Genomic DNA, 9939 nt, shown 5'->3' on the forward strand with positions numbered 1-9939 from the left:
TAAGATTGACGGTGCTTTTCTGACTCTGCACCAAGAACCGCGGCACCAAGGCAGCGGCAAAACCGCCTCACCGGCCTCAAGAGTCACACTGGCGACACGTGGGGCTCCTCCGCTGGGAATCTCCTGGTGTGTGAGCAACAAAAATTGATCTGAAAGTGTGGCGCCCTCTCGTTCTCTGCTCTTTCAGTGGGAGCTGCAATCCCGAGCTGCTAGTGATCAGCCATCTTGGATCTCTCTCCGACTTTTTTTATTAAAGAAAAAAAAAGCCTCCTAGTCAGTGAAGCAGTTATAAAAACCTAATCTGATCTACTCTGCTTTCAGCGGAAGCCTGAATGTATTTGTTCACCTTGAATCTAATCACCAAGTCACTATTAATGCATACAGATACAGTTACATCATATTCAGGCATTCGCTTTTAATTTCAAGGCATTTTAATTTACAGACTGTCTTGCATCCCTCCTAAAGGGTCAGAAGTTGAGACAACTGGAAAAAGCATGGGTAGCTCACCTCCTCAAGTAATGGTTACAGCACAGGGCATCCTAAAACTAGTAGGATAAGCAATAGTTACAGCACAGGGCATCCTAAACTGGTAGAACAAGTAACAGTTACAGCACAGGGCATCGTAAAACTGGTAGGATAAGTACTGGTAAAAGCAACAAGCCCTGTCCCTGAGGTTCTTTCAGTCTAAAGTTCTATCGGATGCTGGAAAAGAGCAAAGGATGGGGCATCCCACTGATCGGTCAGGAGGAGCTGAGCTGTGGCAGGCCTTCCTGGCGAGCTAGTCACATTCTCAAGCTCACCCTCACTATTTCACTGCCAGTCACCAAGGACTTGAGAGGTTCTGAATGATACTGAAGGCGGTGGCGGGGTAGAGTGGGGATAAGGTGGGGCCTAGGGAGGGGCAGCAAGGGAGAATCTCCAGACGAACTGGTCCTTGACTGACATCTTCCCTGTTTCATGACACCTTTCTGAGGAATTCAGTAACATTCTATAAAATTTGGCATATATGAAAGAGTATCAAGATACACCTTGGTTCATTTCACAATTTATTTTATTCTTTATTATTATTATTTTTTATTTTTTTTGTTTTGTTTTGTTTCATCATTTCACAATTTATTCTGGTATTTTGAAACAAAATGGTAGCCAAAAAGGAATTTCAAAAGTGTATCCTGAAAGCAAGACAGCATGGGAAAGTGGCCAGGGGCCAGGGAGCAGCAAATCTCCAGGCAGGGAAGGGTACCCAGTGACTAGGCTGGGGTCAGGACAGCTGCACCTCCTGGCCTCGCCAAGGCAGGCCCTTCCCGGTGCTTTGCGTTGGGAGCACGTCCGTAGGTTGGTAGCCAGGATGAATTCATCAGCGTCCTTGCCACTGAGGGTTGCAGAATAAAGGTGAAGAAGGCCCCACGTGGTCCTCAATGAGGTGACAGCAGGTACCAGTTCAGTGTGAGCACCTGCCACTGAGGGTTGCAGATTAAAGGTGAAGAAGGCCAGCCTCACGTGGCCTATGGTGAGGTGATGGTGGGGACCAGCTCAGTGTGAGCATCACCTACAGTTGGAGCCTTCACGTCTCCCACAGCAGAGCTGCAGTGGACCGATTCTTCAAGACCCCACCTACCTGGCTGACGTGGCCATAGGGGCTCTGTTGCCCTTCTAGAAACTTATCTTTAAGGGAAAATCCTTGAAGGATATCGGACAGCCATTGTCAGGATTTGGAATGCAAAATAACTGCCAGGTCGTGAAAACCGGCACAAAGAATAGGGTCTGGAGGCCAGGGCTGAACTAAAGAAGCTGAAGGATTTAGAGAAGCCTGTGGAGAAGACAGCCGACTACACAGAGAAGGAAAGAAAGAACTCATGGTGTTAATCAGGCTTTTCTGGCCAAGGATTTACCATCTGAAACTCTCCACAAACTTGACAGGAGAGGAAAGCAACAGCTGAACAGTTAAGAGGGGATGATCCACAGACCAGTTCTGCCCCAAAATTTCAAATATGAAAACCAAAAAGGAAGGAACTCGGGGAAAAAAGGCTCAAGCATTCCTATCCAATCACCACCACAGAGCGCAGCATCTGCCAGAAGACACAGGGGCTCCAGTAGAGGAGCTCGGCCCTGGCTGAGTTCGGGTTGAAAGGGGCTGCGCTGCCCTGAGCAACAAGGACCTCCAGCCTTGTCCTCCACGGGACAGAGGCGCTGACAGTTGGCCAACTGCCACTCTGATAGTCCTACATCTGTGTTTTACAAACAAGCATTGTCTTTGAAAACTTAAGAAAGCTCCTGACAGTTTTTCGTGGTCTCTACGTGGTTACCTAGTCTAGCAGCCTCAGCTTGTCCAGAAGGGCCTTCCCTGCCCTCGTTCCCTTAGCACTTCTGGCCTTCGGGGGATTTCCCTGGACAGGTGAGAACTCCATTGTGTCCTGGGACAGACTCAGTTTCACAGGCTACCCTGGTCCTCAGATACAACGGGGCCATTTGTTCCTCCATATCCTACAGCTCCCTAAATGTAAAGGAAAAATCACCAGGATGTAGGGCCCAGCCAGCAAGTGTGAAGAATGGCTCAAAACAAGCGGGTGACAATCATGTCCTTCAAGCACCCTTCACTGGGACCTATTTCTCACCCAGTTAACTGGATTAGCAGTTCACAGAGCCTGTCCCAATGCGCTCCTGACCCTGCCCAGTCAGAGGCCATGGGAGCTCAGAGGGCTACTCCAGGGTGGGGCCTGTGCTCAAGGCGAAAGCTCATGCTCGTCCCCAGGCAGATCCCTGTCAGGCTGAACCCAGTGCTGCACTGTGTCTGTTTGAAACCAGGCAGAAGCATGGCCTGGGAAGGTCAGAGAGGAGAGCTAGCAAGAAACGGGTTGCTAAAGCCAACCTCATACTTCTCAGGAGAAACGTTTGATTCCTTCAGTGGAATTTCTGCTCCCTATTTCCTTTTTTCTCTTTTTTTTCTGAGACAGTCTTACTTTGTCACCCAGGCCAGAGTGCAGTGGTGCAATTGCAGTTCACTGCAACCTCCGCCTCCCAGGCTCAAGCAATCCTCCTGCCTCAGCCTCGCAGGTAGCTGGGACTACAGGCATGCACCACCATGCCAGCTAAGATTTCCTTTTCCGACTTGCACTTTCTTTAAGGCTATTTTTATCTGTTTTGTGGCCTGTTTTTTCCCTTGTTACTAAAAAGAAATCAATACTGAACATGAGTTAGCAAGCAGAAGTATACATACTTTTGATTTACCAGGTAGGAAAAGAGTGTTTTGTGATTTCAGTTGCCCTTTATTTTAGTGAAGTCGTGAGTGGCCCAAGTAGGCAGGACCTTGTGGTCTGGCCTCAAAATTGGGCAGCGCCACCACCCCCCTGCAGTCCAGTGCCTGAAGGACCAGCCCGATTCACCCGCTTCACCAACTCTGAGGCTGGCCTCATGGGACAAAGAGGGAATTCCACTGAAGTCTCAGGATTTTAGGACCAGGAGGGTAGGAGCCAGGGAAGGTGGCAGAGGTGAAGCGTGAACAAGTGAGCAGGATTCCAGGTCCAAGTCCTAGCCTGACTCCCCACTTCAGTCACAGTAGCTCAGTTTCATGTTTTTACACATTAGCTCTGTGACCTCACATACATTTCAAATGAATGTGGCACCTACTTCCTGTGGTTGACGAAGCAGAGTGACTGACTACAGGTAATCGCACCTATTACAGTGAGGGTCACCGAGCGGATGTTCAAAGCATGTTACCTATTCTTGTGTTCGGATTCTACATTCAATTTTCTTTCTCTTTGAGATGGAGTCTCGCTCTGTCGCCTAGGCTGGAGTGCAGTGGCACAATCTTGGCAGGCACCCACTACCATACTCAGCCAATTGTTTGTATTCTTAGTAGTGACAGGGTTTTGCCATGACAGCCAGGCTGGTCTCAAACTCCTGACCTCAAGTGATCCTCCCACCTCAGCCTCTCAAAGTGCTGGGATTATAGATGAGCCATTACACCCAGCCACTGCATTAGATTTTGTCAGAAGAAACGATTTGGAGATCACTGATTTGGCCATCTTTCTCATTTTAAAACAACTGAAAAGTAACTTTGCTAAAGCACACAAAAAGTATGTAAATGCATTTGTATAAGAACGTTTCCAAAAAACTATGCTTCTCTACCTACTCTCACTCCAACTTCCTTCTTAGAGACCGCTACTGTTATTTCCAGACACATTTATGTACATAAACATGCTTTTCATTTTTTCCATAAAAAATTATATGTACCATAAAAGAAATTATATCTCCCAAAGCGCTGGGATAACAGGCATGAGCCACCGCGTCCAGCCCCTAATTCTGTCACCTTTAAACTGCTGTATAATATCTCACGGTAAGGATATGTCACAATTTAACAGGGAAGGCAGTTCACCACATTACAGCAGAATCAGGACAAGGCCGCAAGTCTCTCTTGACTGCTGGTCCAAGGGTTCTGCTACTAAATCACTCTGCTTCTCTACTGTTACCAGCAGTTTTTTTTTTAAAAAAAAAACCCAAATCTAGTTTTAAAAAAAATTCAAAGGTATGATTCTCTCAACTTGGATTTCTTCTTCCCTCCCTCCTTTCTTCTTTCCCTTTCCATTCCAGCCTGCATGAGTTCTGTGTATACTTTGCATGACTCGAGAAGACACATGAATCAGCTACAATTCCTGCATTCAAGGAACTCAAAGCCTGTGCATATGTAATAATGCAAACAGAAATTACTATAAAATAGTCACTTGGTTTCCCTGTGGAAAGGAAATCTAAAGAAAGCATACTGATGTGTTAGCAGGGATCCTGCACTTCCAGAAAGAAAAGGTTTATTCCTTTGTTTCTTTTCTTTTTTTTTTTTTTTTTTTCTAGAGATATTGTATCACTTTGTCAAGCCTCAAAGCTCATGGCGGCATCAACTCTTGATGCTATGCGGTCCTCCCGCCTCAGCCTACAAGTAGTTAGGACTACATGTGTGCGCCATCATGCCTAATTTTTTTTAAGTTTTTTATAGAGATANTTTTTTTAAGAGATAGTGTATCACTCTGTCACCCATCATAGCTCACTGCAGCCTCAACTCCTGAGCTTATGCGGTCCTCCCGCCTCAGCCTTCAAGTAGTTAGGACTACATGTGTGCGCCATCATGCCTAATTTTTTTTAAGTTTTTTATAGAGATAAGGTTGCTATATTGCCCACGCTGGTCTTGAACTCCTGGTCTCAAGCAATCCTGCCTCGGTCCCCCAAAGTGGTGGGATTACAGGTGTGAACCACTGCATCGGGCCAAAAGGAGGAGGTTTCCAGAGAAAAATTTTGGACCTGGGTCTCTGACTACACAGAGATGAAACATTTAACCAGGAGTAATATGTTCCACCTTTCCAATGGAGGCACACAGTTCCCAGACCCGTATACCTGGCTTTGGGGTTTTCAGAGACTCTCTGACCTAGTTTGCTCACCAGAGATGTTAAAAGGCAAACCCTAAAGTAAAAATATATCCCAATTGTAACCAAATTTGATAGCTGATAAAGTAATAAGGTATTTCTGACTGAGTAAGGCCTCTAACAAAACTACTAGTCTGTAAAATGGGATCAATACTTAGAAAAGATGATGACAGGGCATTCTAAAAGCATGAAGTACTGCATAACAAATAATAAATCCATTCAGAGTGATCTGTACCATCACTTTTCCTATCAATTCAGTTAAATCACTGGAATGAGGGATTAGGCACTGAAGCCAATGGATAGAACTGTCATACAGTGAACGCGTGGAGTCGCCATACAGTGAAGCCAACCCACTGACTTCATGTTGCAGACTCCCTTGGGAAGGTCTTACCAGGGTCCCATCTGTCAGGGTGCAGCCGGAGAAGCGTTTTGCAAGAAACCCCTCAAAGTTAGTTGTTCTCTGAATAGCAAAAAGAAGCAACTTCACTTCAATCTCCTTTGCTCTGGTCCGCATAATCTTGGCAAGTTCTGTCCTTCAAAACAAAGACATAAGAATACTATCAAATAAGCCAATCATTCATTCGAGATAAGACAAAGTAAACGGCCTTAGCTTATATTCAGAGGAAAAAAATGTATGTGGTCATTTGGAACCCTGAGGTCTGTTATCAGCTTGGTCTAAAACCTGGGGAATACAAATACGTGTTCTAAACAAGAATTTTAAGGTGAAATTAGCCAGCAGGCAAACAAATCAGGGATTATGAATGCTTTTTTTTTTTTTTTTTTTTTTTTTTGAGATGGAGTCTCCCTCTGTTGCCCAGGCTGGAGTGCAGTGGAATGATCATTGCAAGCTTTACCTCCTGGGTTCAAACGATTCTCCTGTCTCAGCCTTCCAAGTAGCTGGGATTACACCACACCTGACTATTTTTTTGATATTTTTAGTAGAGATGGGGTTTCACCATGTTGGCTACACTGGTCTCAAACTCCTGACCTCAAGCGATCCGCCCACCTTGGCCTCCCAAAGTGCTGGGATTACAGGTGTGAGCCACCGCTAATCTGTTCCCATGGTTACTACATTGCCTGTTTCTTTAACCTGTTCAATAATTGGATAATAATACATATGGAGCACCTAATTTTTTACTAGTGTATATAGCCTAGATAATTTCACAATTCATGAATTACTGAATAACAAAGCCCTCCCTCCTCCTGAGGGCCCAATAATCATCTTTTCAACTAGACAGCAAGAGCCCTGGAAATGTACGCCAGGGACAGGAATCCCTGTGAGAAAGTGCCAGCAGGCTTGGCTGGCCCCTGCCTGAGGCACTCATGTGCAGCTCTCTCAAGTATAACGTTTCAGAAGGTCAGCTGCTAGTGAACAGCGACATGTGAGTTCTTAGTAAGGACTAAGCTATCATCATCTTCCCACAAAAATACATGACAAAATCAAACCAAGGGTCTCTGAGTTTCAGAATGATCTATCTGTAGGATTTTAGCCAAAATTCTAACAATAGAAGCTTGGCAGCAACACTGCATTGGCTGAGACAACAAGAGCAGGTACCGGTGATGACAGAGACGGTGGGTTCTAGCATACGCCCAGTCTCTTTCAAGCTTCATTCCTCACAGAGCTGCTTTTCAAGTCTGCTGAACTGTGAGCTAAAAAGAATTAGCTAACGGTTTCTCAAGGAACTCACTCTTTATTTTGCTAACTGGGAATCAGAAGGGGACAATCTCAACTGATTCTAAACCAGTGCTAAAAGGTTCTCTAAATCTACAGGAGTCAATGTGTTTCTTTTTCTTTCTCTTTCTTTCCTTTTCCTTTTTCCTTCCTTCCTTCCCTCCCTCACCCCTCCCCGCTTTCTTTTTTTGAGAAGGGTCTCACTTTGTCTCCCAAGCTCGAGTGCAATGGCATGATCATGGCTTACTGCAGCCTTGACCTCCTGGACTCAAGCAATCCTCCCATCTCAGCCTCTCTAGTAACTGGGATTACTGGTGCTTGGCAACATGAACAGCTAATTTTTGTATTTTCAGTAGAGGGGGGATTTTGCCATGTTGCCCAGACTGGTCTCAAACTCCTAGACTCACATGATCCACCCGCCTTGGCCTCCCAAAGTACTAGGATTATAGGCATGAACTGCCGAGCCTGGCCCAATGTGTTTCTTATAACAAGAGCCACAAAGAATGGAGCTGAGTGCACCTGCAGTTGCAGCTGCTCAGATGGCTGAAGCAGGCAGGTTGCTTGAACCCAGGAGTTCAAGGCTGTAGTGCGCAATCACCACGCCTGTGAGCAGCCACTGTACGCCAGTGTGGGCAACACTGCGAGACGTCCATCTCAAAGCCACAGACTGTATGCTAACACCAAGCGTGAACACTGGCATGAACTATGGACCTGGGTGATGATGGCGTGTCAGTGCAGCTTTGCCAGCTGTGACAGACGCACCACTCTGGTGAAAGGTGCCAACCACAGAGGGACGAGGCAAGGGGCAGGAACACATGGGACTCTCTATCTACTGCTCCACTCTGCTGTGAACCTAAAACTACTCTAAAAATAAAATCTACTTTTAAAAAAGCCAGTATCCCTTAAAACACTTTTTCCCCACAATGTGTTTACAACATGCAATTTGACTGTACTTTCCACGATTTTAATAAAACAGACCACCATGAATTATGGTAAGGTGGTTGAGTTATGCTTAGATATGGGCTTTTTTCTCTTATTAACCTGGAGTTAAACGTAACTGTGTACTACTGGGAGGAAATAAATAACTAGTAAGAACCAGTTACCAATACAGTTGTAGTACAGCTAGAAATAAAGAATAAAAAAGTTCAAGACCAGCCTGAACAACATAGCAAAACTCTGTCTCTACAAAAAATACACACATAAAAATTAGCTGGTGTGGTGGCACACACCTGTAATCCCTGCTACTTGGGAGGCTGAGGCACAAGAATCACTTGAACCCAGTAAACGGAGGTTGCAGTGAGCTGGGATAGTGCCACTGCAGCACTCCAGCCTGGGTGATAGAGTGAGACTCTGTCTCAAAGAAAAGCTCTATTAACTATCCAGAGGCTATACACACTGTATTAGGAATGGGAAATTCATTTAACAAATGTTTCCTTAGTGTCTGCTGTATCATTAAAATAAATACTACGCCTGACTCAAAGGAACTGTCTATCTAGCAAATCAGAAAATAAAAACGATGATGGGATATATACACAGCACACTGATACATGCGAAACCAATTAGGGGAAAACGTGGGGTAGAAGAATCACTATAGGTCGATCCAGTTGATAAGCCTTCAGCTGGTGAAGGTAGACTGAGGTAAGAACCACACCAAAGGAAAGTCCCAGAGCAAAGACGGGAGCAGAGGAGAGCAGCCGAGGGGCCACAGTTGGGTATGAGGATGGTATTAATCATCTAGTGGGGTCTGGAAGTGGCAGTGAATCCACAGGACAACATGGAACCACTAGAGTCTGGGGGACTGATGGTGAAAATTCCATAAACAACAGAACCAACAGAGAATTGGCATCTACCTTGTTACATGGCAAAATTCTATTGCAATCCTCTCAGCCATGTACCACTCACGTGGAAACATGCGGCCGTATTTCTCCTCATAGTCCACAAGCTGGCGTTTTATCCAGGCGTAGCGTCTGTCGATTTTGTCCAGCCAGGCAACCTGGTGAAGGTGGGGAACAGAAACCACCCCATGGTTAGAAGCAGAATTGGAAGTTTAAGGAAACAAGCAAACACAGAGCCAGGCAAAAGGGAACAAATCTCCGTATTTCTCATGGCTTTAAAGAATCTGGGCTACGTTTTTACTTGATTTTTAACTTCAAAATCCAGAGGTTTTTAACTTAGGGTCATGATTGGGCTTCAGGGGTCTATACATTTCCAAACACTATCTGCAGAGTTTTATGCACAGGTGCATGTTTCTGAATTTCTCCAAAGGGTCAGTGACCTCGAAATGATTAAGAACTATCAAGTCAGCCCCTAGGGCTCATGGCTCAACAATTAACACTGTGAGGCAGGAATGCTAACATAAAGTCTAAATCAGTAGGCTTGACAGCATTCATTTCTTGATAAAATTCAAATATTACGTCTGATCTTATTTGGTCAATACTTACATCTTGGTTTTCCTGAAAAAGTACTAGATACTCTGACAGATGCTGTTTAATAAACTTTTTCATGATCTCCTGCTTGATTCTGGGGTCCAGAATATTAGCAACCAGACACGCATCTCGTAGAACATTGCTGGGTCCTCCCGGTCTCTAGAGTAAAACAAACAACATGTGCCAGGTTAAAAGCCAGAAACACCCTTTAACCCCCACGGCTTCTCACAGTCGCTACTTCGTGTATCTACATATTGTTGGTCTTACTCCTACTCCCCTGACACTCAATCTTCCTACTGTGAATGGATGTCAGTTGCTTGTTCCTCAATGAAGGAATTATTACACTAGCTTTACAGCAGCCGATATAAAACTACCCTGTGGGCTGGGCGCGGTGGCTCAAGCCTGTAATCCCAGCACTGTGGGAGGCCGAGGC

General features: G+C 45.2%; 1 protein-coding gene across 4 annotated transcripts in view; it reads right to left on the minus strand.

Annotated features, from left to right (window-relative positions):
* Positions 1–9939, minus strand: part of VPS53 (VPS53 subunit of GARP complex) — a 181608-nt gene that overhangs the window by 84321 nt on the left and 87348 nt on the right. For 2 of the 4 annotated variants that reach the window (XM_017510590.2, XM_037732101.1), the window contains exons 8-10: positions 9522–9665; positions 8931–9073; positions 5800–5941 (exon numbers count right to left, since the gene is read on the minus strand). In XM_017510590.2, the coding sequence (XP_017366079.1) occupies positions 5800–5941; positions 8931–9073; positions 9522–9665 (429 nt within the window). Of the gene's footprint in view, positions 1–5766; positions 5942–8930; positions 9074–9521; positions 9666–9939 lie in introns of all 4 variants that reach the window. The other 2 variants (XM_037732100.1, XM_037732103.1) reach the window with 1 other exon arrangement.

The sequence above is a fragment of the Cebus imitator genome, unplaced genomic scaffold (genome assembly GCF_001604975.1).
Source record: "Cebus imitator isolate Cc_AM_T3 unplaced genomic scaffold, Cebus_imitator-1.0 Scaffold441, whole genome shotgun sequence".
Lineage (NCBI taxonomy): Eukaryota > Metazoa > Chordata > Mammalia > Primates > Cebidae > Cebus > Cebus imitator.